At 35.8% G+C, this 26,975-nt stretch overlaps 2 protein-coding genes across 5 annotated transcripts in view; one reads left to right on the forward strand and one right to left on the reverse strand.

Annotated features, from left to right (window-relative positions):
* On the reverse strand, positions 1-24,593 carry LOC123529650 (MTRF1L release factor glutamine methyltransferase-like). Of its 4 annotated transcripts, XM_045310066.2 has the most exons (12): positions 24,452-24,587; positions 12,875-13,155; positions 11,893-12,061; positions 11,288-11,439; positions 10,484-10,566; positions 9,667-9,760; positions 8,294-8,413; positions 7,669-7,783; positions 6,718-6,826; positions 3,718-3,816; positions 2,329-2,442; positions 1-527 (listed from the first exon to the last, which is right to left on the reverse strand). In XM_045310066.2, exons 3-12 carry the CDS (start codon positions 12,038-12,040, stop codon positions 494-496), a joined length of 1,068 nt encoding a protein of 355 aa, XP_045166001.2. In that variant the 5' UTR covers positions 12,041-12,061; positions 12,875-13,155; positions 24,452-24,587; the 3' UTR covers positions 1-493. The 4 variants fall into 4 exon arrangements, with proteins under 4 accessions (XP_045166001.2, XP_045166000.2, XP_045166004.2 ...); XM_045310065.2 differs by lacking the exon at positions 12,875-13,155 and having other exon boundaries at positions 24,452-24,593; XM_045310069.2 differs by lacking the exon at positions 11,288-11,439 and having other exon boundaries at positions 24,452-24,588.
* The window catches only part of LOC123529651 (NADH dehydrogenase [ubiquinone] 1 alpha subcomplex assembly factor 3-like), a 12,005-nt gene continuing 9,614 nt past the window's right edge, over positions 24,585-26,975 (forward strand). Inside the window, exon 1 of the mRNA XM_045310070.2 lies at positions 24,585-24,708. Coding sequence (XP_045166005.2) covers positions 24,647-24,708 — 62 coding nt within the window. The 5' untranslated portion in view covers positions 24,585-24,646. The remainder of the gene's footprint in view (positions 24,709-26,975) is intronic.

Below are 26,975 nucleotides of genomic sequence, written 5' to 3' on the forward strand. Positions count from 1 at the left end.
TCTATGTTCATCATGTTTTATTATGTTTCCAATTATTTTATGACGAACCTTTAATAAAATATGTTAAAAAAATCCTTTGCAAGCATAAAATGGAAAGTGCAAAACATCTCGCACCCACTAGCACTGTCTTTAGCGGAATTCTATAAAGCAGTCCCCTTTTAATACAATTTAGTACAAAGATTTACATTTTGTTTTCAAATTTAATGAAACTGTACACGTTACTGATGGTGATTATACTAGGATGTCAAAGTCAAGGACACAGCTGGTTCTTTGTTGCCATTTTCGCCATTCCAACTTGTAATCAGCTTTTCGATTTTTGTATGATCAAGACTCCCAGGTGTTTCATGTGCCACTTGTGATGCTATTGCATTCTGGTACTAGTCAAAGATAACATTGTTCATCTCACCACATCAATACCAGTCACATTATCATCATGGTCTACTGTCACTCAGATCTCTTGCCTGTTGTCATATTATCAACAACTATTTCTTCTTCATTTCTTCAGCTGCAACTTGCAAAACCTCCCCCTTTAAAAGAAAATGCCTTAAAATTCAAATATTTTATCATATTAGTCTAATGCTTTTCAGTTTTAAGATGTTTCAAATGGTCTGTTTCTGCATTCTCACTCACAAGAATGTACAATATACTATACTACTGTTAACCAATTGTACTTAATCTATATACGTGTATTAAACTTTGAGTGTAACCAGTCAATTAAACCTTAAAATTCATTCAAAACACATTGATATATGGTGTACATTTTAGAATTAAGGAATAATAAATATGTTTCTGTGTTTCATCAGTTAATAAAATATGGGCAGGAGTTAGGATGCGTAATAATTAAATCATGGCGCTAGCACAAGTGATTCAATTTTTCGGCTGTGACTAAATACAGAGTTGGTGCGCCCGTGATATATTACAGACTCCGGTATATACCGGATTAACTAAATTTGAACAAAAATACCTTAAATGTATATATTTTGTAACCATGGTGATTCTAACCCTAACCTTTAGTCAATATATTATGCACATTATACACTAAATGCATGCGGACATGCAAAAAAAATGAGTATTTTTGCCGTGCGTTCCATTTGATAATAATTCCGCGCATGCGCCGAACGGCTGCACCAACTCTGCAATGAGAAACATTCCAATTTTTCGCGTCCGGATGACTGCCCGTATTTTATTAACTGACACAATTATTGGAACAAGTTTATCATTTCAATTCTAACAATGCAGATAGATCAGCTAAATTGCAATTAACAATTCTACATCTTCAGTGCAATATGTCATATGGGTCATCTGCTGTTACAATTTACCCATGTGGTTAAAAAGTGATGCATAGCCAACGGAACATTTAGATATTTGTTTCTTTTTTATCAGAGTTTTGAGAAGTATTTATAAACTAGTAATCGAACAGCTCGCAAACATTTCATGAACAGAATCATTTTTTGCTGTCTGACCCAGTGTTACGACCTTTAGTTTTGTATGACGTCATACTTTATGTCATACTTTTGATTAACTGATTTAATTCCCTCGTAGAGATCAAAATGTGTTCTACAGCCCTGCAAATAAGTCAGTACGGCATTTTATAATAACTATGTTTTTGAAAAGTTGTTTACAACTACTACTACTATACCAGATTTATATAGCGCCCTTTTCATGATAAACACGTTCAAGGGCGCTTTACATATACTGCAGCCACACAGGGCGCGAAATCATCCTCTACTAGTACAGACACAGAGCTATCTGACCAGAGGGACAGAGTGAGATAAAGCCCCCAGAACAGACAGAGAGAACTTTTTCAGATACAGACGTGTCCAGCTAACTTAGCCTAGGTCTTTTCGAATAGACAGTCTGGTTCTTTAACGTGCCCAGGGTATAGACAGTTTGGCCATGGAACAGAAGTAGAATCTCTTATGTCACAATAGTAGGAGGTAAACTATATCAGCCAGCCATATTTTATCGAAGATTCATATATAGGCTATTTTGCTATAATATCTTTATATAGCACTTAATACTAGTCGTGTTAGAATCACAGTTCACACAAGTGTTGATTAAAAGAAAACTATTTCTCTCCCTTAACTCATTTGCATTTATATCTATGTTCATTACTGGATCCCTCCACCAGTTTATAGTTCCAAACTAAAATTTGCTGGCTAAAGTCAAAACTTGAAGAAAAACAATTTAAAACTTATTTCTAATGTCACATAATAAACACTTACTGAATGACTTGCCAGTCAATAGTCAAAACTTCTGACCATTAAGCTATTCACTAAGTGTAAAGCATATACCTCTGAAAGTATACTATTTCATAAAGTATGTTACCTTTGTGTGAAATCCTGTATTGTCTTTATGTATGAAAGCATGAATTCAGGATGTAATTCAACAATCTTCTTGATTTTCTCTGGCTGTTCCAACCCCACTTCAAGCCAAAGGACACTAAATGAAAATCAGATACCTCAGTCATGTCAACTTTTCATTAGATATTCATTTGAAATAAGCAAATTAGAATCACAACATCACGAAAACGCACATTATTTTTTGTTTAACATCAATACTGCATGATGTCTACATGTACAGTTTTCTGTATTTGTAGCAGAAAATCTTAGCAAGAAAAGTCTTTAATGATCTCCTGCAGTAAACTGAAAGAATTATTAAGAGCTGTCTAATGCCAGTGCACTAAACTATTTGAAGCTGAGAAAGGCACATAATTTTGCTAAAATGTAAGCCAGAGTTATGAAATTGCCATGTGAAGTCAACCCATGACGCCAAGGATGTGCGGAGAATCTGAAAATATTTTGACAAGTAGTTCATGAGAAACATGCTTACATGCAAAACTGTCACCAAACTTCTCTGTTAAAAAGGGGCACGTCTTTGACAAAAATAAAAGTCAGTTATGTTACTTGCCACTTGGGGTCATATCATGATGCTAAAGTCATGTGTGAAGATTGAAAGCATTTGGCGTAGAAGATTTTGAGAAACCTTCTTGCATGTAGAACTTACTGTAAAATTTTTCTAAGCTAAAACAGGGCATAATTTTGACAAAATAAAAGCGGACTTTATTAGCTTGTCCTGTGAGATCTTCTCATAATGCTAAAACATTGTGTAAATTTTTAAAAGCATTTAGCTTTATCCCAAAATTATGACCTTTAGAATGATAACAAGTTTTTCCTTTGATTTGACCTGGTGACCTAGTTTTTGACCCCAGATGACCCAATATCAAATTCGTCCAAGATTTTATTAAGGGTAACATTCTGACCAAGTTTCATTAAGATAGGGCCAAAATTGTGACCTCTAGAGTGTTAACAAGCTTTTCCTTTGATTGACCTGGTAACCTAGTTTTTGACCCCAGATGACCTAAAATCAAACTTCTCCAAGATTTTATTGAGGGTAACATTTTGACCAAGTTTCGTTAAGATTGGGCCAAAATTGTGACCTCTAGAGTGTTAACAGTCAATTGTTGACGATGGACGACTGACAACGGACGGACAGACGACGACGGACGACGAACACAGGGCAATCACAAAAGCTCACCTTTGAGCACTTTGTGCTCAGGTGAGCTAAAAAAAGGTCAAGCTAAAAATCATGCTTTCCATACTTTTCTTGAAAAACTCATCTGATCATAAAAGTATCTATTCAAACACTTTTCTCTTTGAAAGAAATGAAAGATTTTCAAAATTGATGACAGAAACAAACTGACACTGGGAAACAAACCTTTGTTTATCCTTAATGAGATTGCATGATTCTGCAAGTATTCTGCAAATTATATCTAGACCATCAGTTCCACCATGCAGCGCACCATGATCCTCATACCTTGAATAAAACACTACCCTTTAATTTTATAACCAAATATATTACATGAACCCTTCAATATATCACTGGTCCATAGTTAATCCTATCTGACCAGTCTATATTCAACCTGTTTACTAGGCCTATAACTCAAATATTTGAAAAGAACTATGTGAAAATTAATTTCTGATGTCATGTAATAAAACACTTCAAATGTCTTGCCAGTCAATATTCAAAGCTATGGACCCTCGATCCTTCAGACCTTGGGTAATAGTTTTGACCATTGACCTGCAAGCCATTCAATAATTTTAGATTGTACATATTCTATTGCACATTGTGGCATTTAGGTACCAGGACCAGGAGCTTCATGGGAAATTCCTAGGAATATTTCCCAGGATTTTCTCAAGAAATTCCCAGGATATTAATGAGAATTTCTGCATAGAATTACTGTATATAATACTGGGTAAGTTTTGCTTGATTTAGAACAGTAATTTCATAGCAAGCAGTCTTACATGTAGTGTTCAGAATTCTAGAAACTTGTGTGTTTATGTTTTACGAGATAAAGAATATTAATATTCAATATTTTAAAATAACAAGTGACATTATTTGGGAAATGTATAGAAAAACTGTGTTTTAACATTATAAATGCAAGAAAACAGGTTATACGACCATGGAATAATTTCACGAGGACATAGCCCGAGTGAATTATTCTGGGGGTGTATAACCGATTTGAGTGTATTAATTAAAGTAAAACATGATTTTGCTATACATTATTTCGATTTTAATATACTCTTATTATAAAACAGTACATAAAATATAGTAGCCCTCTTTCCTGGTCTCAACAAAAGTATTGACATCATCACATGTCAACGTGACATCACTTAAGCATAACATATTTTAGAAATGCTGTTTTGTTCTGTTGTTGTTGTTTTTCCTTTCTTTCATATCTGTTTTACATGTTGTTCTTTTTTCATTCCTTGTTTTATTTCACATATTATACAGTTCTTCAATGACTTGCTAACCAAATTACTCAAATGTATTGTCAGAGGTCTGAAGAACCTGGAATCAGTAGTTCTGACTATTGACCAGCAAGCCATTCGCTAAGTGTTTTATAACGTGGTATCAGAAATAGTTTTTTTTTATTACAGTTTTGACTTTAGCCTAGCAAAATGTTGTGTTTAACTATAGACTGGTCAATAACACAAACTATGGACCTGCGATTTATATACAAGTAGGGCTGTCATTGATTGGGTCTTAGGCATATCGACAATACCGATATATCAGGAGACAAAAATCGACGATACATCGATATATCGATTATTAAGTTAGATTAACAACCTTTTAGTTCATATGCATACTATATACCATCCTGTAAATGCTATTTTTAGTTTTATTGCATACTTATCATATTACTGTTTGATTGTGTTGTATTTGTATTTATGAAATAAAAGAAATAAAAATTAATAAAAACTTTCATTTTTATTTTGCCTTCACTTCTCTTTTACATTTTACATAAATGTACAGTTTTGTGAACTTAATTGTTTTTGAGGGTCTGGGTGTTTATCTGGATAGTTTTTTCTCTCTGTAAAATATCGATTTTTGAAAATGGGAATCGATAACCGATCGACAAAAATATATTGTTGATACATCGATATCGTTTCTATCGATGACAGCCCTATATACAAGGTCATGTAAAAACACAATATAATATTATGGTCATGTGATCTGAGACGGAATTGTTTCATAGGCTCATAAACAAGAGCTGTCGGAGGACAGCAACGCTCGACTATTTAACAGCCTTGTCGCTTGAATGAATAAGAAAGTCGAAAAAGGGGCATAATTTAGTAAAAAAGTAAAATAGGGTCATGGAACCTGCATAGTGCTTAACAGCTCATGACAGTGAACTAGTGTGTGAAGTTTCAATCCTTTCCAATTAGTGGATACTGAGATACCAGCTTACATACAAAAACTTAACCAAAAATTTCTATGTTGAAAAAGGGGCATAATTTTGTAAAAAAGCAAAATAAAGTTATTGGACCTGCTTTGGGCATGTCAGATCATGACAGTGAACAAGTGTGTGAAGTTTCAATCCATTCCCATTAGTGAGTACTGAGATACCAGCTTACATACAAAACCTTAACCAAAAAATTCTAAGTCGAAAAAGGGGCATAATTTTGTAAAAAAGCAAAATAGAGTTATGGAACCTGTGCAATGTAAGTCAGTTTATCACAGTAAATAAGTGTGTGAAGTTTCAATCCATTCCCACAAGTGGTTACTGAGATACCAGCTTACATACAAAACCTTAACCAAAAATTTCTAAGTCAAAAAAGGGGCATAATTTTGTAAAAAAGCAAAACAGAGTTATGGAACCTGTGCAATGTAAGTCAGTTTATCACAGTGAATAAGTGTGTGAAGTTTCAATCCATTCCCACAAGTGGTTGCCGAGATACCAGCTTACATACAAAAACTTAACCAAATCGGGACGCGGACGCGGACGTGGACGCGGACGCCGACGCATGGGCGAGTCCAATAGCTCTACTATTCTATGAATAGTCGAGCTAAAAATATACAAGCAAATAATTTTATCATCCACTTTTGAAAAGCCATTACTGTTTGATATGAATGGAAGTTTATAGTTGCAGTTAACACTTCTGTGATCAGTATTAACTATTGAGCCATGCCATGACAAAACCAACATAGTGTGTTTGCCACCAGCATGGATCCAGACCAGCCTGCGCATTCGCATCCGCGCAGTCTGGTCAGGATCCATGCTGTTGGCTAACGGTTTGTCTAATTACAATAGGTTTTATACTTATATTTTATGGATTTGTCCATTATCATTTGATGCGGACATTAGAAGAGCTATTTCAAAAAACATTATCAACATGAATTTCACAATTATTGTTTTACAAACAGTAAATGTACCCAGCAACTTCCTTTTCAAGGGTGTCCATCTCATCTGAGGTCAAATATGGAGGGTTGCTCACTAGAACGTTGTATGGTCCATTACAGGATAACTCTGATATTGTTTGATCTGTAAAATGAATGGTCAAAAAAGTTCTTCTTCTATACATACACATTGAAAATATATATGAGCCGGACCATGAGAAAACCAACATAGTGGGTATGCGACCAGCATGGATCCAGACCAGCCTGCGCATCCGCGCAGTCTGGTCAGGCTCCATGCTGTTCGCTTTTAAAGCCTATTGGAAATGGAGAAACTATTAGCGAACAGCATGGATCCTGACCAGACTGCGCGGATGCGCAGGCTGGTCTGGATCCATGCTGGTCGCATACCCACTATGTTGGTTTTCCCATGGCACGGCTCATATAATTCTTCTAGATACTTTATCAAATACTGTTCAAATGTTGATGCTGGATGATAAAGAAATATGATAAAATGTCAAGAACATTTTCCCTTCTGATATAATATATAACACTGTACATTATGTAAATTATCAAAAGAGGAAGACCATGATCACAATTACACACACTTTTTCATACCATGGATGATCATCTAAAATTGATCAAAAGTGTAGTGGTAGCATAGATCTACTTTCGTTTTCACAGCCGTAGACAAAAAACTTTGGTCTCAGCAAAAAAGTATGTTTCTCAAATCTTCAAAACAATGCAATCTTATTCCTGGTAAAAGTGACATCATCAAATAATCAGTGACATGTGTATATAGGAACACTACTGAATTAATAAGAAAGTGCCAAAAACTGTATGCTGATGATAATATTTGCACCTGCTCTACATGCAGAGAGGACGAACAGAGCGATGCAAACAATACTTGTATACCTTCATTTTCAAGGCCACTTGAAACATCCAATATATAAATTAAATCGTCTTAAAACATTAATGTTCAAATGTAACCTTTAAATATGTCTCCATGGATCACTTGTATTCTGTCTTGAAGATTGAAGCGAGAAGCATTTGTCAATGTTAAAGTGCAGGCAGTTTCACTTTTATCCACAGCAATACACTGTACCTACAATACAAGGCTGGTGTAACTTATACATTCTACTTTATCAAATACAGCATTTGAACTTTTTTTATTCAATCATTCATATACAATCTATTAGTATTGTTATGAAATCTTGATTAATGAATGCACTAATTCTGAAATTCAATTTATGATGAAATCACTATGTACTGTGAAAACAGTAATATCCATGGGGGACTAACTTTCACTGATTTTTTGGTCAAGTCAATTCACAAAATTTATTCCCAAGAAACAAGTAAATTCCTATACATTTTATGTTCAAATCTGAAGCCACAAATTCATATCCCTGTGAAACAGCTGTATTGCCTAATATCATAAAAATTCATGCTATGAAATTATTTGATTTCACAGTAGCTATTTGCCACAAATATTTTTAAAAATACTTCACCAAAATTTCAAAGGTGTGCATGATAAGAATTGACATTGTAAAAGTAATACATGTAGTAGTTTTGAAAGCATATCATTATGTAAAAATTTCTGTTAAAACAAATATACATTTGGTAACTTGCTAAGTATATACAAAGATAGTGCTCCAGTCCCACAACCAATCTCCAGAAAAGTCCCTTCTTGTTCACGTTCCAAAGGCCACTCATCAACTATAATGCTTGCAAGTTCCTGTGTGATATGAGAAAATCTTGACTATCACTGCTTAAAGAAATAACGTTCATAAACCAGTTACTAAACCTTGCATTTGGAACAGACAGACTTAATATAGTTACAAAATATATACAAATTTATAACAAAGAACCCATTTCTAACTGCTGCCAAAAGAAACGAGACGAATTCAGGTTGAAAAGAGCTGTTTGTAGAACATCATATTCCCCCCATAACAGCCTGTTAAAGGCAAACAGTTGTATAATTTTCTGTTTCCAGGGTTCAGTCATCATGACCTTGAACTAACTGACATTAAAATAAAAGGGCAAAATTTACTGACCATGGATGAACATGCTATGAAGTTTGATGGCCAAATGCCTTGGTGCTTTCCAGATGCATATCCTAAAATATTAAGTCTGAAGACCACACAGGCCTTGCCCTAAAACCTCAATACAGTAGGGCTCATCTACAGAACATAGCCACTCATGTTATATAGAATGATAGCCATAAGCCAAAGCATTCTCAAATAATCGATAATAAATGTTATTGTGACTCACTACCAAAACAACAGAAGTCACAGTGGTCTTCTACTGACCAAAGGCAATATTTGACCTACTGATTTCAAAAACAATTTGGTCATCTACAGGCCAGAGACAGCAATGCTATGAAGTTTGGTGAATGCAGGCCTAACCTTTCTCAAACTAAACAATGTTAAAAATATCAAGGCTACTGTGGCCATGACTTTTGACCTACTGACCATAAAACTATTGCAATCATCTGCTGGCCACAGGCAATCATATGTTGAAGTTTAACAGGCTTGGCCAGTGCAATCTCTAGTTATTGACTGGAAGCCATTTTCAGTCTCAAAGTTACTAGTACCTTGATCTTGTAAAATATTTTAAATCTCAAGGTCATTTGACTTTGACCTTTGACCGAATGGCCCAAAAAACTGTAGTTGTCATTTACTGATCAAAAGCTGATATCCTATGAAGTCTGATCAGAGTACGCCTTAGGGTTTTAAGTTAATATTGGAAACTAAACTGTCTAACCAAAAATGCGGAAAACAAAGCCCCTCTTATTCGAAGGGTGCATAAAAAGAGTAAGGAAACTAAGTGAACCATCAGATTATTACTTTTTTGTTTAAAACTTTTTTTCAAAAATACTTATATCTTCCTAGCTTAAAGAATTAGATATATACTAGACAACTCCTATTCTTTGTAAAAAGTCAAGTTTTTTATTCAATATAATTATGTTACGTGGATAAAAAATAACACCTCAGTTTCTGGCCGTGGTATAAGTACTGGTTGTCTCATCTCTAGCGTCATATCATGGAAATCCCATTCTCCAATAATATATTGTACAGGTACCCTGTACAAAAAGAGAAGGTATAGATAAATAATGAATCGGACCTTCATTGAATATAAATAGTGTTTAGCATGTGAGCCATATATATAATTTTGGGAATATTTTACACATTACGCGAGTAATCAAGGGTCTTCGCGTGAAACTGTATTCTTGAATGTTATTATGGAATCTTTCAGTCATAAATGTAGCTAAAAAGGGCAATAAACTTTCACAATAAGTGGAGAATGCTGAAATCACATAATGACAACAGGTAATCAACTGGAAATGTCAGATTGTCATTACACATGGACTACCTTAAAATGTACATAAAGTACATCTAAGGCGCACCATGAGAAAAACAACATAGTGCATTTGCGACCAGCATGGATCCAGACCAGCCTGCGCATCCATGCAGTCTGGTCAGGATCCATGCTGTTCATTTTCAAAGCCTATTGCAATTAGAGAAACTGTTAGTGAACAGCATGGAGCCTGACCACACTGCGCGGAAGCGCAGGCTGGTCTGGATCCATGCTGGTTGCAAATACACTTCGCTGTTTTTCCCATGGCACAGCTCATCTAAATTATGAAGCAAATCAAACTAAATGAGTCTTTTTTGTAAATTAAACAAAGCAGTCAACATAAACTTTCTAAGGCTTAATTATTATAGATTTTAGATGGTGGATTCAATGATATCTTGTAAAGGAGTCCTGCTAGCTGCCTATTTTTGTACATCGGCACATAAATTACCTCTTTAGTCTCTCACTACACATTTCATCTATACTTCTCAAAATCTGCTCAGATAGAACTGTTTTCATATCAACCTCATGTACCTGAAATTAACCATTAATTACATGTATAAACAGAATATAAATCAATGGTGTTTTTGTGTGGGGGTTTTTCACTGTAATATCAAAATATCTTTCACACTGTGAACACCACATGTAATACTTTCCAAAGAGATTTAGCCAGAAGTAAAAATAAACAATTAAAAAATTACATTTTTCATAAGACATAAATGAAAGATTTTAATCTTGCATATGAAATAAACTTTTAATTCAATGTTTTAACTAAATCTGACTCATAGTTTCTTACCAGTGAAAAATGTATTTGATATTTTTCATGGTAAAAAATAATTCACTTTCTGTTTCAGTTTAACAATAATTTACTAAAACCAATCAGATCAACTTCAGTACTTGTATACCTCAAAGTTCAATTAGTCTAATAAGGTCAAATGTGTTTGACCTAGTCACAACTGTCTTACTATGTAAACTTTTGATAGTTCTGTGAAAGAATAGTCTTGCATGATCTGATATTACAAACAGTGCAATTATACGCAATATGTTTTAAGGGTGTTCTCTCTTGAAAAAAAAATGTATCATTTTTCTACATTTTGGTTGTGTTTCATATTCCTATTATATCAAATTATAAACTAGGCAAGTAACAGATCAAATTTAAAACACTTACAAGAACTGCAAGACTATAAATATACAAAATCTGTGCTCATATCTGACTAGAACACCCTCCCAACAAAATAATTATTTAATGACTAACCATTTTCTTTCCAAAAGCATGCGCAACAATGAGATTTACAGAGCATTCTGCTTCTGGTACATCTGCACGTGACAGCCGTTCTGTCCATGTTTGTATTAGTCGTGAGAAGGATATAACTTTGCTATGAGAGGTCCTATTGTGTACATGGAAACCTGTAGAGAATTTGTCACAATTCAATATTGAACTTTATGTGACACTTTTTAACTCACTTTCTTATTACCAAGTGGACTTATGCATTTCTAATAGCAGAAACATTTTAATTTTTTAAATATTAAACTGTAAAGCAATTCAGTATTAACTCATTCACTCAATACTATGTTATTTTACCATCAAAAGTAAAAACAGTCAATCAAGGGTTCCTATTTTGATGTAACTCCCAATAATAAGGCGAACACATAAATTAATGTTTAGCCTGCTGGGGACAAATGATTCTGCCTTTGCGAACAGTGCAGACCATGATCTGATCATGGTCTGCACTGTTCGCTATTAAGTCAGTAAATTTTCATTGAACATCCCTCCGAATAATAAATGGTATTGCCAAAACTGAATGATGGACCAACTCATTTTATAAATTTAGCAGGCTAAGGGTTAAACAGAAAACTTACTAGTGCTGAAGCTTCTGTAACCTTTCTCAATGGAAAGGGAAGTACAGTATCTTCCACATGTAGCTGTGTACATGTACTTCCTGCACAGTCCGTCTGCTGCACTCCGTCTGTACACATAGTTTCTTAGCAAGTTAAACAAACAACTCATCTCTGGGTCTTCTAAACTGTCCTGTGTATTATAATAAAATGTTTCTTTTATTTGTTTAGATATTTAACAACATAATTAAAATACTGGTAAACTTTTATGCATTTTAACACTGAGCATTACACTTATTGGGCATCTTATCAAGGATCATATACAGAATTCTAAGTATATTTGTATGTACTTTCTTTAATGCTACTTAAATCTGCAAACATTACAACATACAATCATAAAATTTGAAAGAAACAGAATAGAAGATAATGTTCTGGCAATGGTAAAAAATGAAATCAAATTTCTATACACTGGCTACTGTTTAAATTATGTTGTTGGTAAAGCAAATGAGCCGTGCCATGAGAAAACCAACATAGTGGCTTTGCGACCAGCATGGATCCAGACCAGCCTGCACATCCGCGCAGTCTGGTCAAGATCCATGCTGTTCGCTTTCAAAGCTTATTGCAATTAGCTAAACTGTTAGCGAACAGCATGGATCCTGACAAGACTGCGCGGATGCACAGGCTGGTCTGGATCCATGCTGATCGCAAAGCCACTATTGTGGTTTTCTCATGGCACGGCTCAAATGTAGTTTATTCTTAGCTAATTTCCATTTGCCATTCAGAGTAGCAACATTGGCGCCTGCCTGTGTGTGTAATACTAATTGCCAAAATGCTCAATGCCAATTATTTAATGCTAAATACCAGTACTAAGTATTAAATGCTATATGATGGATGCTAAAAATGTGTATGTCATATACGTTAATGCTAAAAGCAAAATGCTAAATTTCAGAAATTAAGCTAGTGGCTTTTGTTAAATGATAATTGTGAAATCTGAATTTCCTCATACCCTCGAACACAGTACAATCTCAAGCCTTTCTTTCCTAGAGCTATCCGCTACTGGAATACTCTCCCAGGTCACATACAAGCTAGTCCCAGCCTCAGTATCTTTACAGAGAGGCTGGCGATGGTCATCTCTGGTGCATTATCTCCATTTTAATTTTAACTTTGCACTCTTCTTTTATCTTATTATCTTTTAATTAATGCACTCAACTATTTTATTTTAGACTAACACTGTTTTCCTGACTAGCACCTCACAGTCATAATCTTTGTTGATTGTTGGGGAGTAACCTGTAGATGCAGAAATTTCTTAACTTGACGAGTTAATGAGCTGTTTCTGTATCAGAAAACAATTTATGTTCTACCAGTCTGATTTGAACAATGTTGAAGCAATAACATGGGAACATCGAGCCAAAACTGTTTACTATAGAATGTTTAGAAAAAACATTTTTAACCGGGACAAAAGTACGCAGCGAAGGCCAATCATTATTTAAATGATTGATGCATTCATCCACTGATGTGTTCAGTTCTTATTTAAGTAAGTACATAGTGTAATAGGAGTGGAAAAATGTGCAGCCTGATACAGGACTCGAACCTGTGACTTTCTGCTTGCAATTCAGATGCTCTACCAACTGAGCTAATCGGACAATAGATATCATAGACCAACTATATACATTTTTATATACACATTGCTATATTCCTCTCTCCTTTTTCTTCAAGGAAGTGTCTAGGGGTACGGATCCGTACCTCTAGAATCAGTTTCTGGAGGTACGGATCCGTTTTTCTGGAGATTAAGGGTTATTTACACTTCAAATTTTGTTGAAAATGAAATAAAAATAACACTTCAGAATTCACAACAACATTCATCCGATTTGTAACATTTTGTTTCGGAACGTAAATATCCGAGGAACACCAAACAAATCATGAAAATTTAAACTGGCAGAAAAAAGATATAAAGATTAAACAAAATAATGTTAAATATGTTGGGAAAAAACTAGATTTAATTGATAATTAACCCTTAGTGTATTTATGATTTTCACACATTTGGTAGCCGTTATAATATACAAGGGACGTTTTCACAAACAGTTTCTTTTACTTATGTCGCTTAATTGATCATTAAACAATCAGTTCCGTGCCGATTATCATTATACCTTGTTAAATAACAAAATAAATAGGTGCATGTTATTATGCCTATTTTTTTTTTTTTTTGTGGGGGGGGGGGGGGGGGGGGGTGAATTTCAAATAGAATTCATTTAAGGGATGATTCATTCCTTAATCTAGCTGTTATCAACAGTTTATTGGACAAACTACTGTAAAATCGTTTAATTTCATGGGCATGAAATTTCGTGGTTTTGGTCAAAACGGCAATTTCGTGGGAATATGAATTCGTGGATTTTAATTTTGAACATAAAATGAATGGGAATTTTACTTCTTCGTTGGGATTAAATTTCGTGGATTGACTCAACCACGAAATCCACGAAAATTAGTCCCCCATGAATATTAATGATTTCACAGTAATCGGCACGGAACAGTGTATTCATTTGGAGTTCCTCAGTTATTTAGGTTTTGAAAGAGAAGTTAAACTTGTAATTGAGTGAACGCTGGTATCTGTAAACCAATTAGATCCAAGTTTTAAGTGTAGACTAGCTGGTTAAGTCTTATTTGTTAGGCAGTGGCTAGGTAGCCGGTTCCAGGTACCTAGACCTTTAGTCTTAAGGTCTAGGTTACTAAGCCGGCTCTTTATATATACATATCGTATATGAAGGTAGCTGGCTTTATAGAGGATCATTATAATAGTTAAATAAATTACATTTCTTGTGATTCATTATTTACTTTTCATGAGTTACCTGTTCATTTCGTCTTATTTACGCACACATATCATATCGGCCGATATTTTGTTACGTTATCAGCAAATAATCAGAGTGTCGTTATCATGTTATGAAATGCTTACAATTTTCATATTTTCGTATTTAGTTATCTTTTTTCAATTGACTAACCGTTTTAAATGACATATAATTTTAATAGCGGCATAGTGATGTTTAAAACTTTTAGAAAAACAGTGTAAGTTAAGCTTTCATGATTAATCCATTTTATTTCAAAATAAAAGTCATTAATAAATTACTTGTTTTATAACCTTTCCATCGATCAAAAAATTATTGATATAATTTGTGTTTTAAGAAAGTTTAGGCCGTTAGAAAAACATCACTGTTTACAAAAAAAACATAGACGCTCGGCGTCTGCTAACCAGATCACTGTCTTATCAGTTCTAAAAATAGCAAATACAATGGATTTGTATACAAACACGATCTCTCCTATATAGCTTCCTAAATCAAAAATTTTTTGTAGTTTATTATATATATTGAAAAACAATTTTGATAGACGATGTCAACTGTCGGCGATCCTTTAGAATTATGTCTTTTGATATGTAATTACCTTTCACAGTATACGCTACCTTAGAATAAAGAGTTCTTTATATTGTTCAAACAAACAATTAAAACCAATCAAGATTAGAGCGGGGTCGGGCATTTCCGAACACTTAAGCGTGATTCTCCATAGTGATGAATGACAGAGGGTATTGCCGAACTAGGCAGTTATTTATAGCTCACCTTTATCTAACGTACGGAAATATACTCCTTACTTGTATTGCAACCGTTATATAACTATGAAAACATGTACTTAAAGAAGGTGACCGCTCGTGTCTATTTCCGAACATGGAGTGTCAGCCGAACAGACTAAAGGTCTATTTCCGAACATGAGTGTATTTTTTAAAAAAAGGTGAAATTAGACAACAAAACGTTTTATTTTCAAAAAACTGACAGCAATTAGCTAGATCTATTTTATTTTGACGTTTCATTTGATTATTTTTAGACTTAATTAGACTAATGCGAATGATTTCATTCAATATTAAAGACCCCCAAACGGAAACAAAGCAGCGTCTTCCTCTTCCATTTAGTTAGCAGCAATTTGTGTTGTGCCAGTCAAGATTTCCCTTTTCTGTTAAGAACGGTTTTAGGGCACTATTCTGTTAGTTCCTGGAGAAAGGTATTTTACTCAAATTATCAATTTTAATATAATTGTTGTACATCTAGAGACATTAATTTATTTATTTTGCTTTAAATGAGTCAAGGTGCATATGCATGTGTGCGAGTCGGCGGGCTAATGCAATAAAACAAGCAAGTGTGCAATACTTGCATTGATTGGTCACAAGTTACGTTTTTCCTATTTATGTTTGTACTAAAGCATGTTTTTCATCTTAACAGATCTTAACATACCTTGACCCTAGGCCGGATCAAGAAATATTTGATTGGGGTGGGGGCGGAAGAGCAGAAGTTTAGAATGAAGGTGTCATTGGGGAGGTGCATAGCGCAAAGATGAAATAGGTCAGCCACTGCTGGGGAGGGGATGTCAAGGGGGTCTCCCTAAGGATTATTATACGGATATGAAATGGGGGTCTCTTGTGCATTTTTGGTCTTAGGTTTGAGGTACTTGAGGGCATATTCCTGTCAGTTTAGGGGGTCAGGGGGTTCTCCCCTGCAAAGTCTTGAAATACAGGTGGCCTCTGGTGCATTTTCTGGTGTAAATTTTGAGGTTCTTGAGGGAGTAGGGTGGGGGAAGGGGTCAGGTATGAAATGGTTGCCTCTGGTGCGTGTTTGGGACTAAATTTTAAGGTACTGGAGGGTTATTCTTGTCATTTTAGGGGGCCAAGGGTTCACGCCCTAGAGGTTTTTTTTATAATACAGGTAATTGGAATGGCCGCCTCTGGTGCCTTTTTTATCTAAATTATGAGATACTGGAGAGGGTAACCACCTCATTATTGAGCATCAGGGAGCTCGAGATCTCTTTCCTAGAAATTCTGATGCAGGTATGAAATGGTGGCCTCTGGTGCATTTTTTTTGTTTAAATATTAAGGGAGGGGATACCCCCTGGAGAGGGCTCTCCCCTGGAAAATTTAAAATGGTGGCATCTGGTGCATTTTTGGGGGTCTAATTTTTGAGAAAATATTATTTCTTTGCCGAAATAAATGTGTGTAAGTTTGATGAGTATGGGTAACTTTTCAGCCAACTGGACATACATCATACATGTGATCTCCCGCGCGGGAGGGTCAAAATCCCGATTTTTTCACCTTGCCTCCCGTCTCCCGACCAAAACCATATTTCTCCCGCTTTTCAAAAAATAAAAATCAGTATTATGACTGGGTTGATAATTACCGAGGAGTGCCAAACATGTTTACACAGTAAATCAAAGTGTCACCGACTGTTGTGTATTATACATGTTTGACACACATGTAGCTGGAGGAAAGAGTTGTTTTTCACAGGTTAATTATTAATTGTTTGTTATGATAAGGGATTAGACAAGCAGGGTCTTTTCCACCGGTCTCACGGGGCCGAATATCTGCCCATTCTCACTGCCAATAAAGCTCCATTTTTTACCAATTTGAAGCAAGAAACTCAGTTATAAGAAATAATTCCCAACTGAAATGATTTTTGATTATTCAAAGAAAAATTTTGCTCGGTTATAAAATCACATAAATAATTGTTGGAAAAACCAACCCATTACTGGCTATTTTTAGAACAGGAGTGTTAGTTCCCCTTCTGGAGTTACGCCATTTTCTTCCAATGTTTACCAAATTAATTTGCTACTAAATCGGACTTATTTCATTGAAAATTGCATGAAAACACACTCATTTATTTGACAACATCAATCTACATTATTTTGGTACTGGTTGACAACCCAGATTCGGACAATTTTACAATTTTTTCAGCTGTCAAATTTGTATTTTTAATTCAAGATCCATGAAATGTTACCTGAATCAAGTTCAGTTCTTCGGTGTCGCAAAACGCGAATTTGTTTGTTATATAAAAATAAACTGAATACGTGACTGAGGCCCAAAAGAGGGTACGTAAATTAAACTTTTTAGCGTGTTGCAGGACCCAGAAATCGGACAGTAGGAAAACGCTAATTATCATCATTTTTGTCACGCACAATCACTTTAGGTTGGTGAAAATGATAAAAAGACATGTTTACCTTGTTTACATTCAACTATTAATGTTTGATATAAGTCTTTCGAGACAATAAAACATTCAGCTGGCCTATTTACGACACAAATATTTTAAGTAAAAAAAATGGTTTAAACGCATTTAACTTGTGTTATAGACGAAAAAAAACCTTGACGCTTGTTTTAAAACACACAATTGTTATGTTTGCATTTAGCAGACTGTAGATGAGTACCTCTTTAATAATGTTGGGACCTCAAAACAAGTATGCGCATGTGCACTGAAAGCATATGCAGCTCCCCCAGCGAGAAGTGTCACAACATTTCGTGAATAAATGTAAATATACCGATTTTTTAAGTTTTACTTACCGATTTGTAATTGTTGCAGCGGATGTTGCACATAAAGCAAGCGTCTGTGCACTTTACAATAAATGATAAAAAATAACGCCAAAATAAGTGTTTTCGCGACTGTCCGATTTTCTGGGTTGTCCGAAATTCTAGGTCTCCAACCAGTAAGGGTAAATACATGTTGATGCATTTCTGTTTTCTATTTTTCATGTCAAAATCATCAGTATTTTTTATACGAAAATGGGTGGGGTAAGGAATTAACATAGTTTATGAGTTGAGCTTCTGTAAGATAGCATGCTCAACTTTTCTCAGTGATTGACTCTGAATTAAAGCTTTGCCAGTAAAAGGGGCATTATTAATAGGCAATAGCATTGTATGTAACTGAGATATTAGACATTATATAAAACTTTAACAAAACAAATGAAGTTAAAAAGTGGCATAACAGATGATAACATCTACATCTACATCTACATCTTTCACCCAACCGTCGATTTCCGACTATCACTGGGCGGCGCTGTCAGAGAAACAGTTGTTAAAGAACTGATATGTTACAATGTTAAAAGAATAAAAGCTAAAAAAGACAGTATGCTACAGTTAAAATGGGACAGAGGCAACAGAATTACATACTGACCACCGCCAGCCTCTCTCTAAAGATACTGAGACTGGGGCTAGATTTAACATGAGTTGGTAGGGAGTTCCAGAGTCGGATGGTCCTAGGGAAGTAGGAGTTAGAAAAGTACTGAGTGTGAGACATGGGGATTAAGTAATTTAGGTTTCTAGTTGGAATAAGATGAGATTGGTCGACTGCAACTGTCTGGGTCCTTATTTTATAAAACATTACTAATGAATTGTGTAACCTTCTATATGGAGTGTATTCCATTCTAAGGTTTTCAGCATTTGTGTAACACTACTGGTTGTAACTGTAGTCATACATGACGTACCTAGCAGCTGACCTTTGGACATTTCGACTTTGCTAGTGAGGGTTTTTTGCCAAGGATGCCAGACGCTTGAACAGTACTCAAGTTGAGGCGGACATAGGTGTTATAGGCAGCAATTTTGACCTTTTTATTATCAGTTTTGACATTTCGTTGTATGAAGCGAAGAGTGGAAGTTGCTTTGGAAGTGATACTGTCAATGTGTTTGGACCAGTTTAGATCTTTGGAAATGGTTATGCCTAAGTATTTAGCTGCCTCACAAGTTTTTAACTCTATGTTGTGAAGTTTGTAGGGGTAGACTACAGGATTTTTCTTTCTAAAAATTCTAAGGACTTCACACTTGTCCGGGTTGAACTCCATGGACCATGTCTTCTCCCAGGTTTCTAAGCTAATCAGGTCTTGTTGCAGAGATATACTATCTGAAATGGAGTTGATGGTAAGGTATTTATGGTGTCATCTGCAAACATTCTTGCGTTACATTTGACGGAATCTGGTAAGTCATTGATATATACCAGGAAGAGACATGGCCCAAGAACAGACCCCTGGGGAACTCCAGACAGTACAGAAGTTCACTGGAAAAATGACCATCAACAGCGACTTTCTGGGAGCGGTTGGACAGGAAAGATTTGACCCATTTGGTAATTTGTGGGTTGACACCAAGGCTTTGTAGTTTATAAATTAGTCTAATGTGATCGACCTTGTCAAACGCCTTGGAGAAGTCCATGACAATAACATCTGTTTGTTGACCCTGTTCAGTGTTATTGTAAAGTTCCTGAGTGAAATTAATGAGCTGAGTCTCACAACTGTGACCTGATCTAAAGCCGTGCTGGAACTGGCTAAGTAGCTTATGCTTGTCAAATAGGTCATAAGATTGGAAACAACATGTGTTCAAGGAGTTTTGGAAGCAATGCAAGTTAGGGAAATTGGGCGATAGTTACTAGGTTTAGACTTGGGACCTTTTTTAAATACGGGGGCTACGGTGGCTTTTTTCCAATCACTGGGTACTAGGCCAGATTCGAGAGATAACCTGTATATATGGGCAAGTACAGGAGCAATTTCATGGTGGAGTTCTTTTAGGATGCGTGGGGATAATTCATCAGGTCCTGAGGCTTTATGTGGGGATAGGCCATAGAGCAGTTTTTTCCACACCTTCAGTGGTGACCTGGATCTTATTCATCATGGAGACTGGGGATGAGAGGACGTTGGAACATAAATGCTTCAGACTAAGGGGCTGGGGAGGGGAAAAGACAGATTCAAATTGTTTGTTTAAGATAGTAGCCTTTTGGATGGGGTCTGTGTAGGTAAGACCATCTGATTTAAGGGGGGCAATGCCGACATTTTCTTTTGTTGTGTCTTGATGAAGCTGTAAAACTTTTTGTTTTTACCAGGTTGTGAGTCATGGTCAAATATGACACTTTCCATATATGACCAGTATTGGGCTCTTATTTGCTTCTGGATAGAAGACTTAAGGGATTTGAATCTTTGTTGGCGGGCTGAGGAGGGAGATTTGTGTAGTTTCTGGTACAGTTTATCACGCTTATGTATAAGCCTGATAATTCTCGGGGTTAACCATGGCAAGTCGGCACGGGGTTTAGACATTTTAGATGGAATGTGTTTTGACTGGGATTCATTAAGGCAGTCCTTGAATGAATTCCACGCTACTTCAGGGTCTGAATGGTTTTCGGTGAAAAGCTAGCACCAAAAGCCTTCATGTCAGATTTTAGCCCTTCCCAATTAGCCTTCGTGTAGAGTTTTATAGGGCGTCTAGGTTGGGTTGGGGCGGCCCCTATTAAGATTCAATTCATGAAATTAATATCATGATCCGAGGTGGCTAGACTCGGTAGGGATTTAACCAAGTGAACATGGGATGGATGGTTTGTAAAGAAGAGATCAAGGGTGTTGGATAACCTAGTTGGGATCTTAACTATTTGTTCAAGATTATAATGGGAATATCTTTCAATAAATTCTTCATAAAGGATCTGTTTTTACAAGTTTGTTTAGGGGACTCTTTTGACCAGTCAATGTCGGGGAGATTGAAGTCTCCAAGTAGCCATACTATGCTGCCCTTGGGTATTTTACTAAGGGATAACCAGAGTTGGGATAGGGAGTCGGCATCTAATTCTTGGGGTTTATAGTAGGCTCCGACAAAGATATCTTTAAGGCCAGTGATGGTAATTTTGGCCCAGGTTATGTTGCATGAGTCTTGAGGTCTGGTTGTTCTTGGCTGATCAGTGAGTTAGATATAGCTATCATCACTCCTCCACCTTGACCTTCACTCCTGTCATCCCTATATACCTTATAATTAAGATTATCAGTAAATATTTCGGAAGAACTGATGTCTGGCTTAAGCCATGTTTCTGTAAGGCAAATAACATCTGGTTTAATTTGGTCAACTAGGTGTAATTCAGGGATTTTGTTTTTGACAGAACGACAATTAATGTTAAGGACTGTGAGACGTTCAGATGTTTTTAGTTTAGGTTTGGGAGTAACCTTTTTCTTTTTAGGGATTGGGGTAGATGAGGCCTTTGGGGTTTCTGGAGGCTCATGGAGGAAAGAAGAGCTATTTAAGCTGAAACTTACTTTACTGTGGTCGTGACTTAGAGGGGAATAGTAAGAAGTGTCACTGAGAGTATCTAGGGATTCAGTCAGTGAACTTGAGTGGTTTAGCGAGCCGCACTGTTGACAGTACCAGCTGAACTTTGAGTCTGAGAGTTTGTCGTAAGTATGACTGCCAATGCCTTCGCAGTCTGTGTGAAACCAAGTTTCGCAGTTGTCACACAGGATGCCTGGGTTTGGTTCAATGTCTGGGGTCTGACATGCCAGAAGACAAAAAAGAAATAATAAGGATGTCTTACTAGCACTGGGTTTCTCTTTGTGCTTTCTAGATGGTATTACTGTTTTGAGGACGTTGGCAACTGAGATACCAACAATACTGGATTTTGGAGGGAAATGGTCGCACAGTAAATTACTCTGATTTGCTGAGCAGGGAAAAATATGATGTGCAACTATAAAGATGAAAAGGCATAACAATGTCAGCCTTAGTTCCATCCTTGCTGGATTAGTATGATTCTAGACCAACCAGCAACTCTTTGTCCGAATTGTGTAATTATCCGAAAATTGTATAGTTGCAGTACGAGTCAAAAACATCCAATAAGCTGGGAAGATAATAAGAATTATCTACACAGCTGGTTAGCTAATAAGTATCTTACCACCACCAGTTATACAAATTAAGGGTATTGTAAGAAAGTTTTAAGTAAATTATTATTTTGTGTATAGTTTACGAAAAAGTTGTGAACTGTTCTCGACGCATGCGCATTTAACTCTGTCAAAATTCAAATCAAGAGTTATGAGGATTGTTTCTTCTGGTGTAGACTTATATACATTATTGCGTGGCCAAAAATGTTGGATTTTGCCTCTAAGTTATGTGTCCACGCGCTTATTTATGTCGATAAAAAACCTCCAGTTTTGAGACCCCAACTCCAGCTGAAAAATGGCAAACCTCCAGTTTTGGGATTCTGAACTTATCACATGTATGCATACATAGATCTATGTCCTTTATAAGACAGTTAACATAACGTTCGGTCTAGTACTAAATACAATACAAACTGTGTTCGGAAAAAGACGCTCTGTGAAAATTCATTAGTGTATTTCCGAACACACAAATTACATCATTTAAAGTGGTCCATTGATCTCCATTTTTACAGCCGTGAAAACATAGTAAAATGTATACAAATGTGTTTATCTACTTATAAAAGCCACAAACAGAAATGCTTTAGACACAAAACCTTAACTCGTGATGTTCGCAACCTTATCGTTTTAAGTAATTTTTATTAACAGTGTCTGGTATACTTACTGGGTCGAAGCTTAAGCGTCACTGTAACGTGTGTGTAAAATCTATATGTAGAAACCGAGTGAGGCTTCCAATTTTAATTGTTTTGGCCGGTTTAGAACTTTGTGCAATGTCGCTGACAAAAGTTATGACGTCATGTAAGAATGTTCGGCTCAGACACGCCAGTCGGAAATGCCCGACCCCGCTCTATTGACTAATAAACAAATTGGCGGAGAAATTGTGTAGTAATTATTTATTTAAATAACATAATGACCTTTTATAATATAGTTTATTAAAGCCGGCTACATTGACTTACATGTTCATGTACGATATGGAGATATAGAGCCGGCTATATCTAGAACTACCTAGATTAAAAGTCTATAGGTAGCCAGAACCGGCTACCTATATTATAATATAGCCACTTCCTATTTGTTATTTCATTTTCAACAAAATTTAAGATATACATAACCCTAAATCTTAAGAAAAAGGTGGTCCAAACCCCTAGAAAACCTCTAAGAGGCTTGTCTAGACGTACCTCTAAAATCAGACCCGTTACCCTTTGACACGTCCTTTTTTTTTTTTTTTTTAACCATACTGGATGCAACTAGATCTAGTATATACACACTGGTACATCAGCAATAAGCACCTGGCAATTATTGTTATACTTCTTGCATTTATTTGGCATTGTCTGGTTTGCTTTTCATTGGGTTCAATGTCACTGTAGTTAAACTTAAGGCAGTGGCTAGGGTTACGGTACTGTAATCCTAGCCTCCGATTCTAGGATTACGGAAGTTCCGTATTCCTAGACAACCCTATGAGATTAGGCTAGGGTTACGGAAGTATTTTAGACAGACGGAATATCTGTCTGGAAGTATTTTAGAGGAATCAAATATATATGTTAGGACATGCATAAATGATGTTGTAAACTTAATTGTCCAACTACATCCAGGCCACATCATGAGGAGGCGCTCACTTCATGGCTCAGTTCTTTTTCTTTTCAATCTCCACAAAAAGTAATCGTGTTTGTTTGAAGGTTTTTTTTTTTTTTTTTTTTTGGTTTTTTTTTTAAATATTGTAATTTTGTTTTTTGTTTAGAGTAGTCATGATTTTGCATTTTTTCTTTCATTTTTAATCGTTTTTCTTTTTTTCTTTTCTCTTTCTTCTTTTACTAACCCACCAAACTGGCGGATCGATAACACAAAATGATACGACAGGCATGAAAAGTGGCTATTTTAAGTGAAATAAGTAAGTTTACAACATCATTTATGCATGTCCTAACATAAATTTGATGCCTCTTAAATACTTCCGTAATCCTAGCCTATCCCTATAGGGTTATCTAGAAATACGGAACTTCCGTAATCCTAGAATCGGAGGCTAGGATTACGGTACCGTAACCCTAGCCACTGCCTAAACTTAAAGAGACCTTTGAGTTAGGTCACCCTGGCCAATGGCAATATGCACAATATACACTGAGGCAATTACCTATAGATTCGAACATTAGGTCTATTACATGTACTGTATTGGCTAAATTTCAACTGTTGGAATGCAAGATTGGCAGCAAGATGTGCTTAGTGTGGTCAAAAAACAGGCTTGTTGATCCAATTCAAGTGACTGCTTACACAGTTTGTGGAGAGTTATCCCCCTTGAATACTCTTTCTGTTTTGTAATTTACTAAAAATGTCACTCCGAAGAATAGTCAAAAACTGGACACTTTTGTCCAAAAATCATCATTGTAACAGGTGAGTTAACTTATCTACATGGTTATCTCACAATTGTCTTATGAACAATGCATTTTATATGTTCGACGTTTGTGTACGATAGTAACTTACACTATTTCGGATAGAACATTTCAGTTGCAAAAATATATTCCTACATGTATGATGTTTGATATTAAGAAAATGGAAGTGACTATTCTTACGGTCCCGTAAGAATAGTGAAAAGCCCACAGGTGGTTATTCCTAGTGGCTATTCTCAGATCTAGGAAAGTGGAATATTTACAGATTATCTGTAAATTGATAAATTTTTCAATCTGTAAATTTACAGATAATTAGTGTGTCTGAAAACTGATGAAATCACATTTATTCTCAAAACCGTAGCTTGGAATTAATTGGTTTATTTACAGCATGCATAAATTAAGGTCATTTGTGGGTTTCAGCCATTATTGTTGACTTTGAGTTTTTGGCATTTTAAGAAATATCAAGGTCAACAGAAATGACTGAAAGTTACAATTGACCTTTATTTATACATACCATAAGTAAATCAGTTAATTTCAGGCAGCGATTTTGTTTCTAAATATGATTTTAGCAGTTTTCAAACACTTGATCTGTAAATTTACAGATTGAAAAATCTGTAAATTTATAGATCATCGGTAAATATTCCACTTTCCTAGACCTGATTCTTATACGGCTCTCACGTAAGAATAGTGAAAAGCCCGCCGGAGGCTATTCCTGCGGCTCTACGTAAGTTTATCGTAAGTGTAAAATACTTATTTTTAACCGAAATTTGTCAGAAAACGATTGTTGGTTGTACAGATGCAGATGTAAATACATAGGTTATTAATATTGAAACACTAATAAATATTAAGTGTTTTCAACCAACTGTACAACAACAATCGTTTTCCGATTTATTTAGAAGGCAAATTTCAGTTAAATGAGTATTTTACACTTACGATACAGTACCGGAAAAGTTAAGAAGTTTGGTGAAATTGTATCAGTCAAATGAACTCAGTACGATGTGTAAAACAAAACTACCAAAGGAATAACCACCTGAGGTCTTTTCATAATTTGTACGGGAGAGCCGTAGGAATAGACACATTCAGGCTTTTCACTATTCTTATGGGAGAGCCCGTAAAAATCATTGTCAGTGATTAATCAAAGCTTTCACATGATGACCCTCATCCTATGGCACAGCCAGATGTTTTCTTGTTTGTAGTGGTTCTTGTATAGTATAGTGGCCTCGGAAGCTCAATAATCAATTTGGAGAGCTTTTGCATGGGAAGCCAAGGTTTGAGTCCCGGTCAAGCCTGCACATTTTTCCTGAGACTGTTACATTTAGAGGTTCTACCAAGATGTTCACCCTGGGAGCAATTGCCGGGCGAAGCAGTTTAATTGGCTCGGATGTGCATCTGAATTCGGTTAACGGTCTGCGGCAGACATGGACCAGGAGTGCCAATGTCTTGCAATAAGTCATTATTAATTAAGTGGGAAGGTGTGTAGTGGTTGTCGTATTAGGTGGCCTTTGGAAGTTCAATTTTTAGAGCGTTGGCATGGTAAGCCGGTCCCGAAGGTCCCAGATTCAAGTCCCGGTCAAGGCCGCACATTTTTCCTGAGACTGTTACAAGTTGAACCAAGACTCAAAATCATTTGTTCTAGCTATTGAAAAGAAAAGGTTTTGATTTTTAAATGAAAAACAGGTACATGTACACAAATTTGCTTACTAAGTTTAATTATAATATAGCCTATAAGAAGGTGTATTAATTAATCCTATGATTTTAAATAAGCAAATCATATAATTCATATGCAAATCATCAGATGAGCATTTTGTTTGTAATATATGTGAATAATACTATTTTCTTTTTTACTCATTTTTGTGCCCCCCATGAGTGATGGGGGGCATATAGATTTGGTCTTGTCCGTGCTTGCGTCCACCCGAAGTTTGGACGCGCCTAGCTCAAAAAGTATTTGATATGAATTGATGTAACCTTGCATAAGGCTTTATCATGATATGAACTTGCCCACCTCCTATTTTTGGTCTGGCTCAGCCCCCTATTTTTAGAGTTATGGCCCCTGAAATAGTCAAAAATGCACATTTTCACCTTGTGACACGCCTAGCTCAAAAAGTATTTGATATAGATTTATGAAACCTTGCATGAGTCTTAATCATGATATGAACTTGCGCACCTCCTATTTTTCTTTTTTGGTCTGCCTCCTATTTTTAGAGTTATAGCCCCTGAAATAGGCAAAAATGCCCATTTTCACCTTGTGACGCGCCTAGCTCAAAAAGTATG

The sequence above is a fragment of the Mercenaria mercenaria genome, chromosome 13, assembly GCF_021730395.1.
Source record: "Mercenaria mercenaria strain notata chromosome 13, MADL_Memer_1, whole genome shotgun sequence".
NCBI lineage: Eukaryota > Metazoa > Mollusca > Bivalvia > Venerida > Veneridae > Mercenaria > Mercenaria mercenaria.